This window comes from Solenopsis invicta, chromosome 12, assembly GCF_016802725.1.
Source record: "Solenopsis invicta isolate M01_SB chromosome 12, UNIL_Sinv_3.0, whole genome shotgun sequence".
NCBI lineage: Eukaryota > Metazoa > Arthropoda > Insecta > Hymenoptera > Formicidae > Solenopsis > Solenopsis invicta.
Window position 1 is genome coordinate 2,726,838 of NC_052675.1, and position 25,663 is coordinate 2,752,500.

General features: G+C 37.8%; 2 protein-coding genes and 1 pseudogene across 2 annotated transcripts; 2 read left to right on the plus strand and 1 right to left on the minus strand.

Moving 5' to 3' along the window:
* Window positions 1-10,054: 10,054 nt before the first annotated feature.
* On the minus strand, window positions 10,055-22,071 carry LOC105194285 (annotated as a pseudogene).
* Window positions 12,548-14,831, plus strand: LOC113005270. The gene is made up of 2 exons (XM_026140603.2): window positions 12,548-12,769; window positions 13,190-14,831. The coding sequence occupies exons 1-2, from the start codon at window positions 12,562-12,564 to the stop codon at window positions 13,366-13,368; spliced, it is 387 nt and encodes a 128-aa protein (XP_025996388.2). The 5' UTR covers window positions 12,548-12,561; the 3' UTR covers window positions 13,369-14,831.
* On the plus strand, window positions 13,954-14,724 carry LOC105194286 (zinc finger BED domain-containing protein 4). Its single transcript, XM_026140600.1, has 2 exons — window positions 13,954-14,126; window positions 14,178-14,724. Exons 1-2 carry the CDS (start codon window positions 13,954-13,956, stop codon window positions 14,722-14,724), a joined length of 720 nt encoding a protein of 239 aa, XP_025996385.1.
* Window positions 22,072-25,663: the final 3,592 nt, after the last annotated feature.

A 25,663-nucleotide genomic window follows, 5' to 3' on the forward strand; every position in this document is an offset into this window, starting at 1 on the left:
TATTTGCAAAAACTGAAAATATTCCTCGAAATAAAATATTTGGTTGCCCTGAAAAGGGCAAATTATCCATTGCTGCAAGGAGATTTCAAGAATTATATTCTTGAAGTTTTCTTCATAATAAATGTTCAGAGTAGCCACCGTCCATTGTAATGCAGGCTCTCATGCGTCGTAATAAATTTATTTGCATCTTCTCCAGAATGTCATCGTCGATACTCCAAATGGCATGATGTAGCTTGCCATTTAAATCCTCGACGTCTTCGGGAAGTTTTCTGTAAATAATTTCTTTACAGTATCCCCACAGGAAAAAATCCAACAGATTGAGGTCCGGGGATCTTGCGGGCCAACGTATTGGGCCGTAACGGCCCATCCAACGGCCAGGAAATTGTGCATTTAAGTAATTTGTTATTCTGGCATTATGTGGTCCGGCGCCATCTTGTTGGAATATAATTTTATTCCCGTTTGCTAATGGAATTTCTTCTAAAAAGTCTGGAATATTTTTAAATAAAAATTCTGTGTACGACGCGCCATTTAAAATATCGGGCAAAATTACTGGACCCAATATGTTTGTGCCCATGATTCCTGCCCATACGTTTAATTTCCATCGTGTTTGAAAATTTCTGGCTCGAGTTACTCGAGGATTCTCGTCACTCCACATATGTATATTGCGAGAGTTAAAAATTCCTTCTCGTGTAAACAGCGATTCGTTGTTGAATATCACATGAGAAGGAAATTCAGGATCCTCGTCTACTTTTCTTAAAAAATTTTAGCAAAATGTTGTTCTTTGTAGATAATCCTCCTCTCGTAATTTTTGCACGCGAGTATAATGATAAGCGTGCAATTTTTCTTCTTTCAGAATTCTTTGAACTGTAGAGTAAGGTAGATCGTGTTTCCGAGCAATGACCCGAACACTTGTTTCAGGATCTTGTTCGACAGCACGAAAGACTCTCTCTACACTTCGCAAATTTCTTTCGTTGCGATGTCTAGCGCAATCATTTTTTTTCGGTAAGACACTTTCGGTCTCGAACAACCGTTGAGATGCTCCAATTATAATGACCGTCGGATGCCTTGCTCTATTCGGATATAATTCTTGATATCTTCTTGCAGCAACGTAGGGTTAGCCCTGGCATTCACCAAGTGCCAGCATATCGTAGCACTCTTCGTTCGTGCATGCTGCCATATCGTGTATCGTCCTGACGATGGATCTAATGATCGAAGGATTGATGAAAGCACCGATCGCTGCATCTTATTTAACGGTCTTCGCGGGAGGTCTATTCTTCCTACCGCACTTTTCCCGTCAAACCGTAAACAGACACAGTGACGAGGTGGCTAAGATTTTACTAAGTAGCAAGGAATCATTAGAGAGACGGAGGCAGATCGAATCCGCTTTTCGCGTCTGCAGGGACGCATTTCTCGAGTTTTCATCGGCCTATCTAAATGCTTTAGAACACAAAGCGTCAGCTTCTTCGCTATCGGAGGGTCTTAAAAGGCATATAAACAAGGCAGTTACTGACGCTTTCGACTCCCTGCGGACGCGAATCGATCGTGCTGGCTCGGCGGACGGGGCTACCTGCGTTCCGAGTACGTCTGCAAATATAAGCGCAAAAACCTACGCGTCCGCTTGTTCCGCGCAACCGGTGATCCGCGTGTCCCGTGGTCCGGTATTAGATATTCCAAAGACGAGAAATTTTATTGTTACTCGCTCCGGTGAGTTGGGCTTTGCGACCTCCCGCGAAACTAGAGACGCCCTGAAAAAAAACTCTTAAGCCTTCCGAGTACGACTTAAAGGTATGTAGAATATCATCAGTTAGGAAGAACGGTATTCGTATCGAGGTCCATTCTGTGGATCTGGCTAAACTGAGGGAGTCGCAGGTGCTGAACAGGGCTGGTCTCAGGCTAGAGCAAGAAGCTAAGATCAATACCAGGTTAATAGTACACGGTATCCCCTGCGGTATGAAGAGTGAAGATCTCAAGAAGGAGATTGTTTCTTTAAATTTGAAGAACGTTGAATCACCGGACATTAGGGTAATTTATATTTTCCCTCCCAAGGATAACCGCAGATCCACGAACTACATCATAAAGGTGTCACCCGGAATCCGTGCCCAGCTGCTCAAGGATGAGCTTATTTTTGTAAATTACTCTGTTTGCAACCTCGCTGATTATGTGAGGGTTCTGCAGTGTTTTAGATGCTTGGCTTTCGGTCATTTTGCTAGGCATTGCAAGTTTCCACCCCTTTGTGGCCATTGTGCGGATGGACACGAATCCAGAGATTGTGCTTCGAAGGCGAGGGATCCAGTGTGTGATAACTGTAAGAGATGGCTTCCTCACGAGGAGCGATCTCACTCAGCGTTGGATTGCAAAAACTGCCCTATCCTGCGGAAAAGGGTCTCCGACCGTATCAAGATCATTGACTATGGACTGTGAAGAGACAGAGTACATTCGAGTGTGTCACGTAAACTGTCAATCGCTGCTTGCGCATATTGATGAATTTAGAGCTTACTTTGTGAATTCTAGATATCATATCATTTGTCTCTCAGAAACTTGGCTTAAACCTGCAATCTCGGATCATATGATCTCACTGAATGGCTTTTATCTGCTCAGATGTGATCGTCTCGGGAAGCAGGGTGGGGGTATGGCTCTCTACGTGCGTGAGCATCTGCGCGTCCAACTGTTGCAGCACTCAAGTAATGACTACTGTCATAGACCTGAGTACATATTGGCGGAGGTGGTTCCGGATGGAGTGTCTAAAATCCTCCTTGGCGTAGTCTACAGGCCTCCACACTGCGGGTATCTGACCGACCTCTTGAACATCTTTACAAATTTATCTACCTTAAACAAGCATTCGATCATCTTCGGTGATTTTAACGCTGATCTATGTTCACGGTCTTACGATTCGGATCAGATTCGGTCTTTTGTTGAAGCATCTAACTTATTCCTGGTGCCTTTTGAGCTAACACACCACACTCGTTCCTCTTCTACGTAGCTGGACCTATGCATTGTTGACGACGGTGACAAACTTATCATGCAAGGTCAGCACGATCTCACTTTCCTCTTGACGCATCAACTGATTGAAATCAAGTACGGGATCAAAATAGATCGCTTTCGCAAAAAAAAAAACATAATAGCGCGAGATTTTCGCTCCTTCAATGAAGACTCTTTCCTTGATGAACTCAGCATGTACGACTGGGAAGCCTTCGTGAGGATGATGTAAACAGGAAGGTCAGCATATTTAATAGCTATGTTCTGGGGTGCTTTAACAAACACGCCCCCTTGAAGGAGATTGTCCCGAAGCATCTACCGTCTCCTTGGATCACAAAGGAGATTAGGGGGAGGATGGCGGAGAGAAACAAAAGTCGGAGAAGATGGAGGAGGAGTCGTTCAGAAGTGGATTACGTCACCTTCAAGAAACTGAAAAACGAGGTTCAGAATATGAACGCACAGCGAAACAAAATTACTATCAGGCGACCTTCAGCGCGTTGGAAGGGTCCGACGCCATGTGGAAAAGGCTTAAACATCTCGGGTTGATCAAGTCAAGGGACAATGGAGAGAAGACTGCTCTTTTCCACGGAGGAACTTAATAATTTCTACACCGGCCACGCTACGGCGTCGGAGCAGCGAGGATGCAATGCTGTCTACCTCGGAGAAGAATCGTATGATGACTCCAATTTTTACTGGAACAACATAGAGCCCCACCAGGTTCTCAAGGCCTTAACATCATTCAAGTCTGAGGCGGTTGGAGAGGATAAGTTGGCACCGAGGCTGCTGCGGATAGCACTACCGTGTATTTTACCAGCAGTAACACACATTTTTAATTACTGCCTTGAAGCTGGAGTGTATCCAGATCTGTGGCGCACGGCTGTCATCTGCCCGATACCCAAAGTCAGGTCCCCTTCTCAAATGAAGAATTATACACCGATTTTTCCATCTTGTGCGCTGTTTCCAAAGCTTTGGAACGTGTTGTGGCGGACCAAATCCTGGTCTATCTAGGAGAGCATGACATCTTGGATCCTAACTAGTCTGCGTATCTGAAGGGAGCATCCACGCAGACTGCCTTCATTGGATTTGTCGATGATGTGCGTCAAGCGGCGGACTCGCGTAAGATCACCGTTTGCGTTTTCTTTGATTTCACGAAAGCGTTTGATTATGTCTGCTATCACATATTAATTGCGAAGCTGAGGAGGGTGGGTTCCTCGTGTTTCTCCTTGCGCTGGATCTGTGCTTACCTCTTTTTCAGGAAGCAGGCGGTGAGAGACCCAATCACGCGTGGCAAGTCTACGGTCAGAGACATCGTATGTGGCCGTAGGGGTTTGTTCTTGGCCCCTTGCTGTTTGTTCTATATCTCCTGGACTTGAGGGAAATTTTAAAGGCCTGTAACTACAGTTTTTATACGGACGATCTGCTCATTTACACACACACTGAAGCTTGAAATCTGTATGGCACACTACTGTTAGTAAACGAGGATATCAAGAGCAATACTGCCTGGGCCACTAGTAATTGTCTATTACTGAATCCTTCCAAAACTACCGCTATGGTAATGGGTACAGCGAGGTACGTGAACAGCCTAGTTTTGAATGAGCTTCCTAGCATAGTGGTCAACAACACCAACATATCTTTTGTGGACTCGGTCGGCTATATTGGTTTTACTATCACAAACAACTTATCGTGGGAGAATCAGGTTACGAAGACTACGTCTAAAATTTTCGCTTTGCTACACCAATTGAAGCTGTGCAAAAATCTTTTGCCTATCTCCCTTAGGAAGAGGTTGGTAAACACGCTGACTTTTCCTATTCTCGAGTACTGTTCTGCTGCTCTTACAGATATCACGCGTGAGCAAAATCTTAGGTTGCAAAGAGCCTTGAACGCCTGTGTGAGGTTCATCTATCAGGCAAGGAGGGACGAATACATTACTCCTTACTTTGAGAGACTCGGATGGTTTAAAACATATTCCAGACGTAATTACATGGCAGCCTTACTTTCTGTATACTACGTACGAAAAAGCCGCAATCCATAAAGGTTACGTTCACCGTAGCGACGTCACATCTCGCGACACCCGGGCTGCGAGCGATACGTTATCATTGCCACAATGTAGAACTGACAAGGAAACACAGGGAAGTGTCCGCGTCAGATTAAAACGAGCTTTTAATATGTTGTAGTACAGATAAAAATAAGGAACACGTATTTTTTTATACGTGCCCATACGCACTTTAAGGGGGTGAAACACCCCTTTGAAGAAAATCGTTTCTTTTTTTCTTTCGAAGCGTATACCGTCGAAACTATAAGAGATAGAAAAAAATGTTTTAAATAAAAGTTGAATGGCTCGGAGAGTAATTTATAACAGCAAAAAAAAATTTTTTCTTTTAATTTTTTTAAATACTTTCTCCCACCACTTACTTATTTTTTTAAAAATTTTTATTTTTTTTATAAGTAAAATAAAGTTTATTTTATTACGAATTCAACGGTATATGATAAAGTTACGATATAACATTCCCATTTTCTAAAAATAAACCTATCTATACGCACGGTACGCGCACCCGTCCGCGCGTTCGTGCGCTATGGAAGTGACTCCCTCCGATTTCGGCGTGCCTTTAATATGTTGTACAGATTAAAATAAGGGACGTATTTTTTTACATGTGCACTAATACACTTTTAAGGGTGAAACCCTTAGAGTGACACCTCTTTCAAGAAAATCGGGTTTTTTCTTTCGAAGCGTGTATCGTCGAAATTATAAGAGATAGAGAAAAATGTTCTCAATAAAAGTTGAATGCATGTTTTTCTCGCATAAGATGACAAAAACATTGCGAGGACAGTCTGTGTCTGACATGAAAACGCAGACAAGAAAAACATTTACTACCAAATAAAACGACACTACACTGAAGAATAACAACAATTACGGTGTTGTAAGACATTAATTTCTTGTTTAGAAAATAATATGTAATTAATATAAGTTAAACATTTATTTACTGGTCTACATGATTCGATTAGAATATTTGTTCTCTTCAACATTTTACAGATAAGGAGACTTGGATTACAAAAATTATTACTCACATATTCCATACCTTCACTATCTAACGCCAGCTCATCAACTAACAACAAGAGAACTAACATAAAACTAATTAAAAAATTAGTTAGAAATTTTATCTTTTATACTGCATTTATACAATTCAATTAATGTGTTTATTAAATTCTATTAGTGTAGAAACATGCATAACCACGCTACTGGCGCGTGCACTTTGGGTCATTTCCTTACATACGTAACTCTTGAATCTATACATGTCAATACTGCCGAGACGTAAACATTCTATTTCAAGATAGGAAACGATACAACATATTAAAGGCACGTCGGAGGGAGTCACTTCCATAGCGCACGAACGCGCGGATGGGTGCGCGTACCGTGCGTATAGAGGTTTCTAATTATTTTTAGAAAATGGGAATGTTGTATCGTAACTTTATCATATACCGTTGAATTCGTAATAAAATGAACTTTATTTTACTTATAAAAAAAAATAAAAATTTTGAAAAAATATAGGTGAGTGATGAGAGAATGTATTTAAAAAAATTAAAAGACAAAAACTTTTTTTTGCTGTTATAAATTACTCTCCGAGCCATTCAACTTTTATTTAAAACATTTTTTTCTATCTCTTATAGTTTCGACGGTATACGCTTCGAAAGAAAAAAAACGATTTTCTTCAAAGGGGTGTTTCACCCCCTTAAAGTGCGTATGGGCACGTATAAAAAAATACGTGTCCCTTATTTTTATTTGTACTACAACATATTAAAAGCTCGTTTTAATCTGAGGCGGACACTTCCCTGTGTTTCCTTGTGAGTTGTTCAGGAGGTCTTTTAGGTGTGCCTCTATCGAGCTATGGAACGGTTTTCCATTGAACATTAGAAATGCCAAATCCTTAGATGTTTTTAAGAGCGGACTCTATGATTTTCTGCTCAGTGCGAACCGTTGATTTGTCGTCGTTTCTCGCTTCTTATCCTTTTCTTTGATTCGGCCTTGTGGTGCTCTCTGGTCTATGTACAGCTATTATTACTATTATTATTATTATTATCATCATTGTTTTTATTTTTATTTTTATATTCTATTTTTATTATTTTTACCTTAAGTGTAATTTTCGATGTACATATTTACATGCGTTACTGTAAGTAATCATAGTTCCTTTTCTGCGACTTCCAACATTAAATAATGTTTATCTCTAAAAATGTATTTTGATGTTGCGCTTGAAAGGATCTTATCCCAGAGCGCATAATAAATACTGATTCTCTCTCTCTCTCTCTCTCTCTCTCTCTCTCTCACACTCTGTTTTTCTCGCCCCTTTCTTCCCTTCTTGTGCGTTTTAAAAGTGCTACTTTTAACTTGCAAGTGCATATTTAAGTAATCTAATTTGCATTAAATTTTATTATTCGCGGGCATATGTACATTCATTATAATAATGTAAACTTAAAGATTTTACGATCATCCCGATATTTAACGGCCGGATGACGGAAATCGATATTTGACAACTTAAATGTAGCATAATTAAAGTAACAGAGAAAGAGAGAGAGAGAGAGAGAGAGAGAGAGAGTTTAAACAGGAATGTGCTGTCCATGTACTTTTGTCAGTCATTTGAACGCAGGAGGTGCCCCACTGAAACACCCGCGTGTAACAGTAAGTCGCAACGCCTCTGTCTACCACTTGTATCCGACCCGTTATACGCTAACTAATTCTTATTGTAACTTGAAAACTAAGCTCCGGACAAATTTTTGCAAAAGAAAAAATCGTCTCAGAATTCGATTACGAATATGCCAGCTTCGGGACCAATAGGTTATTTTGAATCACCCTGTATATATATATATATATATATGTATGTATATATGTGTATATATATATATATATGTATATATGTATATACATATATATGTATATATGTGTATATATATATATATATATATATATATATATATATATATATATATATATATTGTTACGTTCACGTAACTGTCGGTTTCTCCGAACACTCACGGAACCACGTTCACACTCGCGCACGAAATAACAAGACAAACTTTTTAAAAGTGTTCGCTTTTAATCTCAAAAAATCTTACAACCCAAAAACGAGACAAAACAACAACAATATGAACTCTGTCACTCATTGACAGAAGATATTTACAACTTTATGCACGCCTATACCGGGCGTAACACTGCTCTCTTTCTTTAGGTTGTCGTCCCAACAACCAACTAAAGAGCTCTTAAAATCTTTACGACTTTTTGCTCTTCCCCTAGCTATTGCAAAGGGATTCGGAGCTGCGTGACTTCGTCCACAAGACGATATCTTCCTGCTTAAGCTGTGGCTCATTCTTACCCTTAAGGCTTAAAAGAAAAATTCTTTTTTTTAATCACTAATTTCGTCGCCAAGTTTTGCGAAATTTCCCTGCAAAACTCGGCTATTCCGAGTTTCCCTCTTTCCCAGCAAGTGAGAGTGAAGGACATTCTGAACGGAAATGTCTTTTAGAACCACATTACCAACATTCAATATCTTTCTGTGAAAATCTTTCTTTTTCTTTAAAATTTCTATTTTTCAAGTATTTATTTATAAAATTTTTTCTCTCTGTGTTTTTCTGTAAAAATTTTGATTTTCCCAAAACTTTAGAAAAACTATTTTCTTTTATAACCTTAATGCTTATAGCTCTTTCTACCTCTGCACGTAAAGAAGTTATTCCCTCCAATTGAAGGGTTTGTTTAACAAAACCGTCCGCGAGCGCAGCAACAAATTGTGAGCACGCAATTTTATCTTGTACTTCCGTAGAGTATTCCGGATAGACTAAACAAGACAAACGTTCAAGATCTGCTTCAAGAGTGGGCATATCTTCCCCTAAACGTTGCTTTCTATTAGTAAATTGTGTATAAAATGACTTGGCCAAGTGACTTTCTCCGAAACGCAATTCTAAACGTGACTCTAATTCAGAAAATTGTAAATCTAATTCCGAAATCCCGTCTAAAATTGAGCGCGCTTCCCCCCTAAGACATGAAGCTAAAACTGCTGCTTTAACGGTTTCAATATAATTATTAACTTGAGCGAATAAACGGAATTGTGAAAGAAATTCGCGCAATGAAGAACTCCCATCGTAAATATCCGGTCTTAATTTAAAATCGATGTTATTCCCAAAAACAGAATTTAAATTGGTAAACGATTGACCTTGTATTTGTTGTAGACGTTCGTTAAGTTTGTTCTCACGCTGCTAAAACCGAAGACGCTCCTTCATTCTGCGAAGCTCCTCCAACGCAGCTCGCAACAACTCCGCGGAGTCCGGAGTCTTAGCATTTTCCGTCGTACGCTTGATGATATTTTCCGTCCTCTTGACAAAATTTCCCATAGAACGCACGCTCGGTTGTTCGTCGACTCCCAGAGATTGTGAGGTCGCTCCTGAAAAACGCGTGCACATCCCCTTCCTCGGAGTATGCACGAAAGCCATAATTCGAAAGTTGTTTAGAAGAAAAAGCTCGTTTTGCTCGTCCTACCCTGGACGAGCCCCCAAAATGTTTACGTAACTGTCAGTTTCTCTGAACACTCACGGAACCACGTTCACACTCGCGCACGAAATAACAAGACAAACTTTATAAAAATGTTTTAATTTCAGAAAATCTTACAACCCAAAAGCGAGACAAAACAACAACAACAATACAAACTCTGTCACTCATTGACAGAAGATATTTATAACTTTATGCACGCTTATACCGGGCGTAAATATATATATATATATATATATATATATATATATATATATATATATTGTAACAATACGCCCCTCCACCGTCCGCGCGCCTCCGTTCCGTCCACCGAACGTCGAGCACCGAGCGTGGCAAGAGGCCACGTGCGCGCGTAGCCTAACCTCGCGTTGCGACCACGCGGCGACACGTGCGGCGACCGTGGCGTTCCACAACGCTCCCGCTTAAAGTCAGTAGATCTATAAAATAACGCAATTGTCCGCCATTTTGGCTCCATAACATGGCAATTTCAAATGACACTTTTATATGAATTAATATTACAAAGCAGGAAAAACAAATAAATACTAAAAATTAAATATAAAATATATTTTATTTGTTTTTATCACATATAGTCTTATTTTTTCCGTAACATTTATAATTTATCACCGATTTCTTCATTGCGACACTACGACTAGAAGAAGGAATAGCTTTGATAATGTTATCACAGTTTGTTTTTAAAACAAAATGTATACGTAAAATAACAAATATTTTTAGTAGTTTATATATAATATTATGACATGCAGGAATAAAATCCGTCGAATACATTTGTAAACATTTATTGACTAATTCTATAAGTTTTAACTTATTAGATAATAAATCAGTCTCATATTGCCGAAATAATATTTCGCATTTATATATGATATTATACACATCCGTAGTAGGAAAATATAATACATTTTTCTTATATTCTCTTAATTTGGTGAAAAGACTTAAATTATTATTATTGACATCATTCGAATTTGTATCAGTTTTTACAAGTGCATTAAAACATGTAGTACAATGTTTGTAACTTTTTTTAATTTTATGTAATAATGCACCCGTCAAATAATACAATGCAGTTTGCGTTTCATTATTATTTAAAGGTTTATTTCGCATTAGTGGAGTGTGTAGTTCTTCATCCTAATCATCCCATATTTCATTCTCAATGCTCTCGAGACATTGTATGTCTCTAGACTTATTTTTATTTTCCAATAGTTTTATTTCTGTACAATATTGTACAAGATGATCGGTATCAACAGCAGAATAATTACCACGATTAATGTTTGCCTGAAATTGTGACAGAGAAACAAGACGCAATGATTGTTTAAATTCTCGTGTGTCTGGTACAGATGTTTGCCCACGTATTGTCGAGAATAAATTTTCTAACGCATCCTGAGTAAACCTGCCTAATAATAAATATTTAAAATTTTGTTTGTTTAGATATTCATGTTGTATATCGAGAGCAGTTTGTGTACAATGTACCAAACCGCTTTGGAATGGTTTCCACTTTCCATTTCCAACTACTGTTATTCCATAAACAATTTCATTAAATTCTTTTAAAAAAGTAATATTTTCTGTGTATATATTTTCCTGAAAATGGGATAGCGCAAGTTTCTCATAACGACTAGTCATAAGCTTAAACCATTTGTGTATTGTGCTTATAAACCACGCTGTAGTTTTATGCACGTAATCAATATTTTTTCTATCTATGTGATATAATATGGCTGCAGCAACGTTGTTGTTTATAGGGATGTTCGATTCCGATTGGATTCTTTATAAGATCGATTTTTTTGGTCCAAAAATCGATTTTTTGAATCGGATTTTTGGTATTCGATTTTTTTACAAATAGATTATTTACCCTAAGAATCGAAAAACCGATTCTTATTTTTAAAAATTATCTTTTTTTTACCTATTGCCCTTAAAGCGTCGTCTACAATAGAGACTTGAGGTTACGTATGATATTCCGGACGCGGCCATGCTGCTGGAGATACAAATTCACGCATGCGCACTAAATTTGATTCCATATCAGATTAGACGGCTGAGTGTCGCAACTGGGTATGATTAGACTGTGGTAAGGAGTTCAATATTATTGTTATATGAAAACACTGTTGACTGGTGATTCGACGAGGTGACATTGATGGGCATATTGGTTATGAACAATAGAGATTGAGTTGAGTTCACGAGTTCATTATTGATTTATTTAGTGTTTATGGATACTTTGCAGAAGATTATAGGTTAATATAGAAATCGGTAGGTATAATATTACAAACATTTATAATATGTATCTATTATTATTATACATATAAGCATTATAAATATTATAAGCATTTATTTAACAAATATTTTTGTTTGATTTGCTTTACAATATTTTTACGTTTAATAATTCCATTGAATCATTTCTTTTCCTCAGTTTTGTGCAATACCTTCTATGCATGGCATGGCAAGTTATAATTTGCATGTTATAAGTGGTGGTCTTGTTGTTCTATGAAAAACAGTGCAAAAAGTAGGTATATTGCTTGAAGTATATTTTTCCAAATATCGGATATAACCTCTAATTTAACTTGTAATCTAACCTATTTTTTTTCATTATTTTTCTTTTTTACATTCTAGATTTTTTAATTTTTTGCATTTTTTTAGAGAAATCAGAAGGCAATTATAACATTAAGATTATGTTATTGTTATTTTGTTTACTGGGATAAAAATATGATATATTTTTACAGTGCCTAAAATAAAGCAATCCTTTGTCTGGAAATTTTTCATAAAATGTACTGATGGTAGCAGTGCTATATGTAACATTTGTAACAGAGAAGTGAAATCCGGTGGAAAAGGTGGCGGTACAACGAATTTAATAAATCATTTAAAACGAAATCATGCAACAATGAAGATGTAAAACTAGCTTTAGGAAAAAGTGAAAACGACGAAAAAGGTTCTAAAACAAGCAAATAATTTGATAAATCAATATGTTACAATACTTATATGCATCTCTTGATCTTGTAATTATTTTATCGCATTTTTTATTTACTATCATTATTTACTTTCAGAACCAACAGAAATTATCAATGCCATCATCCTTATCATCACCATCATCTAGTTCTACATCCATACCCATAGATATGGACCTATTTGACAATGAGGATAATTTAACATCTGTTTCTTCACCAACACTTAGTTTGTCAGAATCAGAAAAAAGATTTTGTTATTCAGAGAGACAACCGGTATTACAGCCAAGGATTGATAGCACTTTTAAACAAATAAAATCATTTGAAGGTAACATTTATATGTATACAACAAATTGTTGAAAGGAGCATTTTCTATTATATCACATTCATTTACCTCCATGGATTCAGTTTTATAATAAAAATTACTACAATATAAAACATTACTCTTTTTAACTGTTAAATTTTGTTTAGCACAAACAAGATCAGATTAAAACAAAAATTTTAAGTTCAAAAATAACGAATTTGCACGTCATCTTTATTGTAACAAAAAATAGAATGTCTAAAAATAGAATGTAACATCAATCTTAAAATTTTGCAACGCAAATACTCAGAGTAAGATATTTTAAAGTAAAATAAAAAGAAATCAATTTTGAAATTAAGAACGTTTAGAACTCCAAAAAATTACAAAAAATTAAATTTGAACTTTATCGAACTTTTGTATTAAAATTTATATTGTTTATCTTTTTAGAGAGAGGTACAAAAGCAGGAGAAATCACCAATGCCATCCTTTTCATGATTGCCAAAGACAATATGTCTTTTCAAACAGTAGACAATGAAGGATTCAGGAATCTAATGAAAATTACTGTGCCTCTTTATTCTGGACGAAAATCGATCACAAAGAAATGGAAGAAAAATATGAGTACTTAGCAGCATGTGAGAAACAGAAATTAGATAACATTGATTACTTTTCGGTAACAGCGGATATTTGGACTAACATACTCAACACCACCAGTTATTTAGGAATGACTGTTCATTATGAATTTGACGGAGAATTGAAATCCATTACGATTGGTGTTACGAAATTGAAGGAGCGACACACCTCTAAAGTTATAGGAAAATGGATAAAAATAATTTTACAAAATTGGCATATTGATGATCAAAAAATAGTTGTTGTTGTAACTGATAACGGAGCAAATATTAAAAAAGCAGTTAAAGATATCTTTAGGGATGTCAGACATATTGCGTGTTTTGCTCATTCCATAAACTTAGTCGCTGAAGATACAATGAATTTTCCAGACGCAATCTCGTTGTGTGCAAAAATTAAAAGAATTGTCACTTATTTCAAACAATCTACTATTGCTGCTGATGCACTGCGGAAGCTCACTCAACTTAAGTTAATACAAAGCATTACCACAAGATGGAATTCAACCTTTGCGATGTTATATGTAATGATTTATTCTACTTTCGAAAGAGATCGGATCGGTTTTGTTAACTATCCCGGATTCACCTGAAATGTTAACTGCGTCTGAACTGCAATTGGCGAACGAAATTATGGAAGTATTACAACCACTTGAAAAAGTGACAAAGGAACTTTGTGGTGAACGATACGTCACGGCTAGCAAAATCATTCCACTAATCAATTGTTTGAAGAATAAAAACCAAATACTTTGTGAAAATTTGAAAACGTAAACGGCACTTTCTTTAGTTGATCGTCTCCAAAACTCTATTTCAATCAGGTTGGGACAAATAGAAAACAATTTTATTATGACAGCTTCGACGATTTTGGATCCTAGGTTTAAGCAATTACACTTTAACCAGCCTTTAGCATGTTCACGAGCAATCAACCGTATTGCTAAATGGATGAAAGAATTGGATCAGACGAATGTGTCTAATAATGTAGTTCCTAAAACAAAAATAGAAGTATCCGATAAAACTAATGATCTATGGTCTTTCCACGATGATCTTGTTAAAGTTAGGACTACAAATGTTTCTCAACAGCACGAAGACGAGATGCCAACTGACTTGAAGCACTATTTGGATCAACCAATGATAGATCGTAAAGAAAATCCTATTCGTTATTGGTTAAAGCTCACTTCAGTATACCCAACTCTCAGCATTATTGCCAGAAAATATTTGGCAATTGTTGGAACGTCAGTGCCTTCAGAAAGACTATTTTCAAGAGCTGGCAATATTTTAACAGACTCCAGGAATCGACTTTCGCCCAATTATCTAAAAAAATTGTTATTTCTGAATTCACTGTCTATCAAAGATTGGCAATTATAAAAACATGTAATTTTCTATTATAAACAAAGCATATAAAAGAAACATATGTAAAAACGATGTGAAAACAATCTATATCTTTTAATAAACATTTTTTATTTCTTCAAAAACTTAATGCTTAATTACATAATTACCTGCTTTATTTATTGGTTAAAATTTTAAAAATTAAAATCTTAAAACTAATAATAGTTAATTTAAAATAGATAAAACGTTAATAATTAATTAAATATTAATGTACGTTTTAATTATATATATAAATTTTTACTATTTTTTTAGATCGATTCTAACAAGATCGATTCTTTGATTCCAATTTTTTTGCAGAATCGATTTTTGTGATTCGATGCAGAATCTATTTAAGAATCGATTTTTATAAGAGAATCGAACATCCCTAGTTGTTTAATAATCCTACACTTAAGGGAACGTTCATTTTATCAAAGTGAGAAGGATTTATTGATTTTTCTTTTAAATGTGGACACAGTTTTTAAGTATCTTTTTGGTCTAACATATATACCTCGCGAATAGGTTTGATAGAGACTTCGTTGTGCGGTAAGTTATACTTTTTCACTATTGTTTCATCTAAATAAAAGGTGTTACCTGCAGTTAATGCGCATGCAGTATTTTTAAAAACATGAACTGGATCTGGTGTAATAAATAGTTTATCTTCATTGTTACATGGATGTTGAATGTTATTTTTTATCTGACTACATTTACCAGCTGTAATATTAAAAAGTCTCCACCAACTCCTATTTTGCGCTCTCATATCCGAAAATACTACCTTAATAATTAATCCAATATTGTGTGCCTTTTCAATAATTGTTAATCTTTCTCGTCATTTCTTGCGGGCAAAATGAATTGGCTGTATATTCATACCCAATGGTTTGTTTCTACTTAGTAGTAATGCCGCACAACATAAATACCGTACTATGTGTAGCTAGCTGATTAGAAAAATCCATTCCTTTTATTGTTGGTCGGCCAATAATTGTATTGGTACTTCTATCATATTGCAGACCAGGTTTTATGAACATTTCATCAATAAGTAGTATTGCATGTTTTTCTTCTGATTTAAATGTCTCTATCTAAAATAACATAACAAAATACATCATAAGCATTTTACATTAAAATATGCATATATATAATACTTTTATTTATATTCAGCTGATTTGATGAAAGTAATTTCTGTTAAAATGTACTTATATAAAAATGTACTTATATAAAAATAAATAAATAAATAAATAAATATATATATATATATGTATGTTTGTGTGTGTATATATACAAAAATATGAAAAACTTAATTAAAAACAATACTAACTTTCATCTTTAACAGCTGCAATATGTCTTCTAAAATACCTGGCCCAAATTTTAAACTTTGTATGCGATATTGTAGAGTACGGATACTTGGATATGGCAAGTTCTGCCGTTGCACCTCCTCATAGCCTTTTCGTCCGCAGGTTACGTACAGTTTCAAGGCTTTATTTTTTGTTTGTGCAGACCATAAAGATCCTCTGTGATTATAATTTGTCATAAACTGTTGTTGATCTGCGTTGAACACTTTTTCAAAATTTATATTTCTTTTCCGCAATTTTTTCTTCAAAATATTACATTCTCGTATTTTTTGTTGTAAAACTTTTTTCAATTTTCTAATATCTTTATCTTTTTTCTTTATTAATGGAGTATTCTGTGATTCATTCACAACATTTGTTCCAATATTATTTGTCATGTTATTACTGTTGTCCTCATCGTTATTATGACTGTTAATATCGTTACACAAGCTAGTGCAATTTATATTTATTGGGTTCTGCTTGTCATCTATGGAAAATTAAACAATTTAAACTTTAGTAACAAATAACAAGTTAACACAGTATACTAAACAACATAAAAACAGTATAATGAATAAGTTAATTTATATACAATGGTTATGTATACAATTCGAAGCTTCATTTTCTAATTCACTTGTCATAAAAATGTATAATCTTACATATATGAATGCACACATTTAAGTTTGTATAAATATATATACTTGCAACTTTAAATTATCCATATTTTTTTATTAATATGTGTTCAAAAATCTAGCCCCAAGTAATATTTATTTTTTATTTATAAGTACTATTGTATTATTTTATACTTACAAATTTCTATCTCCACAGATCTAGATGCCTTTTCTGTTAATTGGTTTTTTGTCTCTATTGTGTGTTTCTCTAATAAATTTGGTTTTGCGAATGGACGGAGCAGTTTTCTTCCATCTTCTCTTTTATTCTCAAACTGGTCCTCGCCAAAATGTGCCTGCAAAATTTACGTAAAAATTATTGTAGTAATACACTGTAATACTACATTATTTAATACATAATTATAATTTTTTATTAACTTACCTCACAAATTAGAGCTTTTTCAGGTAATGTATTTTTTCCAATTAATCGTAACCATTCTAATCGCCTTTAGCTATTTCTTTTACCCGTTGGCAAGCAAAATAAGCAAGCTCCTTTCTCTGTGCGGTTTTTGCACAAATCCACGCAACAACCTGGCATTTTAATATGTATTTTTGCTTTATCACACAGGTTATGCGACACTTTCCGCAAGAAGATACAATTGTACTTTAAGTATAGTTGAACGATATAGAACTGTACTATTTACACTTTCCGCCGCCGTTTTGGCTCCATCGAGAACAAAGGATTTTTAGATTGCGTTACTTTATAGATCTAGTCACTTTATTCCCGCTCCGGCTTGGCCGACCAAGCGCGCGGATTGGCTCGTCCAACCGCGCGTTCGGATATATAAGCCGGCAGTGGGAACGCAGAAGCAAATCCATCCGACTCTCCGACCTGTCCAGGCGACCGAGTATCCTCGATCGTTCCCGAAGACGAGCATACTCGTCGATCTTCTGTTCCTCGACGGGCATTCCCGTCGCTATCCTCGGCCGAGTATTCTCGACCAGTCGACTCCGATATCCTCGACGAGCATTCTCGTCACTATCACCGGCCGAGCATTCTCGACTAATCACCGTCATCCTCGAGTACCTCGACACCAAAGAACCCGGATCGCATTCAAAATCTTGAAATCAGCAGGGCATCCGCGCCATGTCGATGTTCCGCCCCTCTGCATAGGGGCGCGCTCGGAAAAACCGCAGAGACAAACCGACCAGCCGCGCACCGCGCTCGCATCGTCCACGCACGCGCACGCACCACGCGACAAACACGCCACGTTCTGCAGTTTTTCCGACCGTACTGGCCAGAGACCCGCGTAATCTTTCAGTATTCCGCGAATAGTTGTAATTCCGTCAAATCTAGATATACCTACAAGTCAGTTTTTTTATTTAAGTATAGATTATGAATTAATCTTTAGTAACTCCGTTGCGCAACTAACAATCCGCTTACCAGCTATTGGTTGAGCACCGACAAGCTCTCTTTCATTTTGTTAACTCTTTCTTGCTTGTTTAATTCACGATTATCATTTTGTCACGTCTACCACTCCCTAAATAAAGCATTCTCTATTTTGTTTACTTGAAACACTAGGTATAATCATTATGGACACCTGACCAACCGACGAGCCTTATCCGGACCGATCCCGGAATTTCCGCACTGCACTACACCGTAACACCGAAACCGTGCACCGTTCTATAGCGCCCGAACAGAGACCGTTTGAGAAGCCGATTGATTATACCCAGAAGCAAATATGTCATTAACAGAGTGGATAGACCGCTTACAAAGAGAGCAGCTCGAAGTCTTGGCCCAATTCTATCAAATCAAAACCTCCGGTACCGCCAAAGAACTCCGTCACCGCGTTAAACACCATTTTCTCGCAATGCCCAGCCCCGTCGGGCCGCCGCAGGGCCCGAAATCGACAAACGCGACCGATCACGGTACTCATAGCAAGGTCGTGAACTAGATGAGGAAATAGGGTTACCATTTTGACGGCCGAGACCCTCTGTCCTTCCTTGAGCGGGTGGCCGAGTTACAGGAGGAGTACCGCTACACCGACAAGCAAATAAAGGTTGACCTGCCCGAGCTACTAAAGGGCGACGCACTAGCCTGGTACAGAAACGAGCGAGATAACTGGGACACTGGTCAGACTTCACACACGCTCTCAGGCGACAGTACCTGCCCCGACGGTACCAAGCGAAGCTCGCCCGGGAGATTCAGGAACGCTGGCAACAGCCCAAGAAACCTTACGCAAAGTACGCGACCGCTTTGCAAACTACGATGTGGCGCGCGGGCGGGTTTACGCAGGCCAAAAAGGTCGACCGGTTGTATGAAAACTTACGGGCTGAGTAAAAACTGTACGTACGCCTCACTGACGCCACCGACCTCGCCGACCTGGCAAAGCAGGCCGCCGAGTTTGAGGAGATCACCAAGGCTCAAGAGAGCAAAAACCGGGCAGAGAAGCGCAAGATCACCACCGCTATCGCCACCACCGCCGAGACCGCGCCATACGACCAAAACACCGCCTGCTGGCGGTGTAAGCAACGCGGCCATAGCCGCTTCAACTGCAAGCGACCGGCCCAAAAATTCTGCTCGCAGTGCGGCAAAGATGGGTTCCTGACTAAGGAGTGTTATCCCCGAGCGGGAAACGCTCTACCGGCCGAGGACACGTCCGCCCCTCGGCCCGGGTCCACATAAGCTACCAGCCATGACCACACATTACGGTGCGCATCGGGCCGCGCCGATTCTCGGCCCTGCTGGACACCGGGGCCGAGATCTCAATGATCAACCGCCGGGTCGCCGAGCACGCCAAGACCCTGCGCATCTGGCACCACCGCTATTACGGACGAGTCCGCCTCCCGCTGCGCATCGCCAAGCGGAAGGTTAGAGCACACTTTCCAGCGCCTCCCGTCGCTGGAGAGCGATCTACTAATCGAGACGGATCTGTGGTCAAAGCTCGGTCTCACCATTCTATCGCCGCCGCCAGCTCGTACTCGACGACACCGAGAGCACCGATCCACGCATTTGGTCACCGCCGGGATGACCGAACACACACCGCAGGAAGAACAGAAATTGTAGGCGTTTCTGGCAGCCGAGCTCGCCAAGTTCGAGCGAGTCCAGAGACCTACTGATTAGGCCGTACACCATATTCGAGTAAAGACCGATCAGCCAATCAAACAGAGATACCGGCCGCGGAACCCCGCGTTGCAGCAGATTATCGACGAAAAAGTCCAGACTATGGAGGCCGCCGGGGTAATCGAGCCTTCCAACAGCGCTTGGAGCTCCCCGGTGGTCATAGTCAAGAAGAAGGACGGCAGGCACTGCTTCTGTATTGACTTTCAAAAAGTCAACGTAGGTAACCGAACGGGACGCCTACCCCTTACCGCACATTACACTCACACTGGACAAGCTGCGCGGGGCGCAATAACTCTAGATTTGGAAAAGGGATACTGGCAAATCCCCCTCACGCCGGAAAGCCGCCCCGTCACGGCCTTCACCGTACTGGGCCGAGGCTTAATGCAATTTACCGTAATACCATTCGGTTTGCATTCAGCTCCGGCCACCTTCCAACGACTCCTCGACCGGATTTTGGGGCCAGAGCTCGAACCGCACGTATCCGTGTATTTGGACGACGTCATCATCGCCAGCCCAACCTTCGCTGATCACCTGAAACATCTGAGCAAATTGTTTCGCCGCCTGCGGAAAGCCCGGTTAAAGCTCAACCAAGACAAGTGCCATTTCTACTGCACCGAACTAAAGTACCTCGGTCACATCGTAGACCGACGAGGTATTTGCACCGATCCGGACAAGGTCCGTGTCGTTACACGGATGTGTGCACCACTCACAGAGTGGCCAACCCCTACCAACGTCAGATTCGCTAGTTTATTGGACTAGCCTCCTTGTATCGACGATTCACTCCGAACTTTGCGGCCGTTGCGGCACCCCTTACCAAACTTACAAAGAAGAACACGCAGTGGCATTGGGGCCCAGAGGAAGAGCTCGCCTTCCGTGCATTAAAGGACGCGTTTACTACCGCACCCATCCTCGCGTGCCCGGACTTTTCACGTCGATTTCTGCTGCAAATGGACGCAAGCAATCACGGTCTTGGCGCCGTTCTGTCGCAGCACTTTGAGGATGGCGAGCGCATCATAGCGTACGGAAGTCGTTCGCTGAACCGGGCCAAAAGGAACTATAGCGCTACAGAGCTCGAGTGCCTGGCCGTCGTGTGGGGGATCCGGCATATGCGAGGCTATCTCGGAGGGCTAAGAGTTCACGGTCATTACCGACCACCAGGCCCTCCGGTGGCTGCGGCGCATAGATTCCCCCACAGAACGACTCGGGCGGTGGGCCCTCGAGCTCCAACAATACTCATTCGATGTCCGCTACCGAGCCGAGAAGCTCAAGACAAAGTGTCCGGTGGGCGTTCTCGAGACTTGAAACTCGAACTGCTTTTTATTTTTAGACGCGCTGGAGATTTTGGCATAGACGTAAGGGGGTTGGATGTGTTGGGACCCTTGGAGGAACGAAACTGTTCCGCGGATTTGCCTTATGTCGTATTACTGGTAGGTGGATCCGTCTTAGCCGGATTCACTCGATGCGATGTCTGCAGTTCCAAATATTAAAAGAGGGAAAAGGGGAAACACGGCAGTCGGGTTAAATTTGGCGGCCGCATGTAACTGTTTTTTCAATCCTTCGATGAAGGCCCTACGGTTGCCTCGCTTTCCTCGCTTCTTTCTTTCTTTATATTGTTCTGTCTTATCCATTTTAGGAAAAATGAGATTAATAGATTGCCACAAAAGTAATCGAGTAAAAAAAAAAATGGTTTGCTTACCGCTTTCCTATTTCTTTTATAAGTGAAAAGGAACAAAAGTTAGTAGCAGTTTTAGCAGAGTAAAAGATAGAGCCAGAGAAAAAAACAAAAGCAAAAGAAAATTTCTAGAAGAATGGAAAAGTGATTAGCGAAATTTTCGAAAGCTATTAATGTGGAGTTTCTTAGTGTATATGCGTGATTTTTAATGGATTTTTCTCCGAGACCAATGCAAGAAAGAGAGCGCGAGTAATAAAGCACAAGGCTGTTTGTATTTTAATTTTATTTTAAGAGAGATTTTATCTTTCGGAAATAAAGCGTTAATTTTTGAAGACAAATGACCAGGGTTTCGCTATCCTGGTGGTGGCCAGGAAGCACTTGACATGAGTCTAAGGATGTGCGTGATTTAGACAAGAAGCAGATAAGGATTTCACTATCCTAGTGGTAGCTAGAAAGCGCTCGTCCTGATTTAGTTTTTGAATAGTAAAGTGAAATAGAGAAGGCTTCTTTAATATTTTATACGGGATAGTTAAAAAAATAAATTGTTTCCAAAAAATAAATCTTAAGAGAGTAGTATTTTAGAAAAATTACATTTCAAGATTTTTTTAAATTTTCAAGTAAGATTGGATTTTTAGAAAATTGATTTTAAAGAACTTGAGTCTCAGAAAAATAAAATTTATGAAGATAAAAAAAATTCTAGAGAAGCTGATTTCAGAAAAATAAATTACAGAGAAAATATTCTTTAGATAATTTATTCTCATTGCAAAATAAATTTTAAGACAGAATATAATTTATCAAAGACAACTTGGTCTTGAGGAAGCTCCATTATTCCAAAATAGGTAGCCCGCCCGTGATCTAACATATGATCTTGCGTTTGGAAGTTGCCCTAGGTGCCCGCCTTACCGATTATAAGCTCAATCTGAACAAACAGAGCTCCGGGATCGCTCCTAATTATATTGACAAGTTGTCGATGAGGTGTACCGGGGGGACAACTTTCCCACTTTCTGTCAGTTTTTCAATATGGTTTAGGTCCTTGAAATATCACCCCTTCCCACGCACTGCGGCACGCGCCTTGATTTACGCTCACGGGAACTTATAGATACTCGTGGGGACTGCGAGACGCGGTGTGATGTGTATGATCCTAGAGTCCAATCACAGTATATACAGTAACGCAACTCTCCCGATTTCAGCGTGTACGAAATTGAACTGCACATGCGCGAACTAAATAGATAACCAATCGCACAACAGATTTTCTGTCGCATTTTCTCGTACTATTTTTCTATAGTGCTTTCTGTCACACATTATCAAGTACGTATATATACTTGCTTATAATACAAAATGAATATACGCATTTGGCCTAAGTAACTTTATTTTGTAATCATACACATACTTTATGTATAGTGTATATACGAAGGTCATTTTTAAAGTAAGAACCGAATTGTATATTGCGTCCGCGGCGGCTGTCACATGACGTCCGTTTAAGGTTAGCCACTTTTAGTCAGTCCCTCACTATGCCTCCATTAAGTTTCACATCTTTGCCGGTATTGGTTGTGTGGTTATACTACTTTGTTTGTCGCCATGTCAATCAGTAATCCCGCCGATTGTGAAGTGCGCTCTGTTATTCGGTTTTTAAATGCGAAAAAAGTTCGTCCTGCTGAAATTCACCGGCAGTTTGTTATGATAGCAAGCGCGGTATAATAACTGAATGTACGTACCACATGTTTCCAGGTCGAAAATTATGGGTTTATTGCTGTTACTGTGCGAAAACTATTTTTTTTGCGTCTGGGAAAATAGTTGAGATTGGTCCGCGCTAGTTTTTAGGCGCAGGCGAGAGTCGCGAGGTACGGGAAAGGTGCGTGCGAGCAATGTGAATCGCATTCCTTAAGTTCCGCATATTATATCTGGTTTAATATAAGTTATATTTTATTGGTGATCTCCGGTGTACGGCGCAATAGCACTCGGTACACGCAATCATCATGCGATCACGAGTTTATTATTTTATTATAATTTATATTTTTAAATGTAGTAAAAAGTGTTACAAGAAAATTAAAAGGTTACGTATATCTATTTCGATTTACTTATAAATTTTTATTCCAAGTGGTTGAATATATTAAATTATTTTTATAAGTCAAATCTCTTGTCATAATTTGCATCTATTATTTTTGTGGAAAAAATTTAATTATATTGGAAATTATATCGACGAATGTATGCGAATGGTGCAAAAAATTAAGGAAAATTTTTTGGCGTCAGGCGTAAGAAAGACAAATAAGAGTCGAAAAATGCGGTACTTATTGCGCAGTAGTATTTTGTAATAATTATAAATCAACGATCGTATGTTTCTTCGTGTTTCAAAGTATTAATTCTGTTTTATTCCGTATACGTTTAAATAATCATGGTCGGCTAGACCAATTGCAATTGGCCTATGGAGTGAAGTAATATTATACATATATCTTTATATTAAAAAATGATCTATGTGTGCATACAAAAGTTTAAATGGCAGAATGTTAAAGATATATACATTTGAACAACAAAATGCAATTAGTTTTATGAACACAGAACTATGAAAATGAAAAAATTTTTAAACGGTTAAAAGTATATTAAAATGTAAACTTCAAGCTTTAAATGCCTTTCTAATTTTCTGTCTTCGATGATTTTTTTACTGAATTTTAGCGACAAAATATAAAAATTAGGTAGTGTTTTCCTTACCTTTTAGTGCTACATCGTCAAAGTGTTGTTTGACAGATTCTATACTCAAAGTATTGAAATATTTATTATTTAGGACAAGCTTTATGAAAATCTAATGCACTGCATAATCGGTGGAAAAAAAGTGATTGTAATATGGCTATCTAAAATAAAAATAATTTTAAAAATTTAATTTAATTTAATTTAAAAGAAACACAGTACCTTGTTACAAAATTATATATTTTTAATTTTGCATTGTTTGGAAGTTTCCTGATATAGAATTTTTCTGAAACTTTAGAAATACCATTAAAAATTTTATTAGAAACATTATTTTATTTTTGTTTAACAACAAGTATAAAATACTTAATGTTTCTAATGTTTTTAGACACCGCCCTCTAAAATGATTTGTCAAAGAAATATTTCGATATAAAAATTTTGCTTAAAAAACCATATTAATGAAATTCCATATTATTGTTTCAACTTTGTATAACTCAAAATATATACAGCCGAATAAAAAGTTAAATAACAAAAAAAAAAACGTTCGAATGTATGTACATTTATCTGATGATACACTCGAGTTTAAAAATAATGAGAAAGTATGTGTAATTAAAGGTGAAATGTGCACCTTGAAAAAGTTTAGAAATGCTCAAAAGTAAAAATGCCTTGTAACAATTGTCAGTTAGCATCACTAAAAAATGGCGAGCTACTAAATGAATAACTTCATAAGCAATTGTTAGAATACGTCATCTAATAACGGAGATAAAGGGGGTAGCCATAATACCCTTTTCTCCTATATATATACCAAGTGTACAAGTATGAAATGCGGATTCTTTTTCCAAAAAAATACGTTAAATTCGAAAGAATAATAAAAAGTAATTTATTCAAAGTATGCTCCATTGCTAGTTATACATTTTTCCTATCTTTCGGGTAATTTGTGGATACCACGCTAATACAAATCTTCCTCTTTTGCCGCGAACCATTCATTGAGCCATTTTTTCACATCTTCGTACAAACTAAAGCGCTACGCAGCAATTGCGTGACCCATTGATGCAAACAAGTGGTAATCGGAAGGAGCCAAGTCTGGTAAATAAGCCGCATGGGCTAGCACTTCCCAGCTGAGTGCTTCCAACGTTTCGCGAATCGGTTTTGCCGTATGTGATGGAGCATTGTCATGGAGAAAAATCCCAATCAGCACACAATATTTTGTAAATATTTTTTTAATATCTATTTAATATTAATTTTTCATTGTACAATTCATTATAACAAAAATATTTATTAAATATTTATTTAACATTAATTAAATATTTAAAATAATGATTTTGAGAAAATATTTATTTAACGTTTATTTAACGTTTATTTAACATTTAACATTAATTAAATGTTTAAAATAATGATTTGGGAAAATATTTATTTAACGTTTATTTAAGGTTTAATTAACATTTATTTCACATTAATTTTTATTTGAAAAAGCATTTTTTGAAAACATTAATTTAACATTTATTCAACATTAATTTAATATTTATTTCACATTAATTTT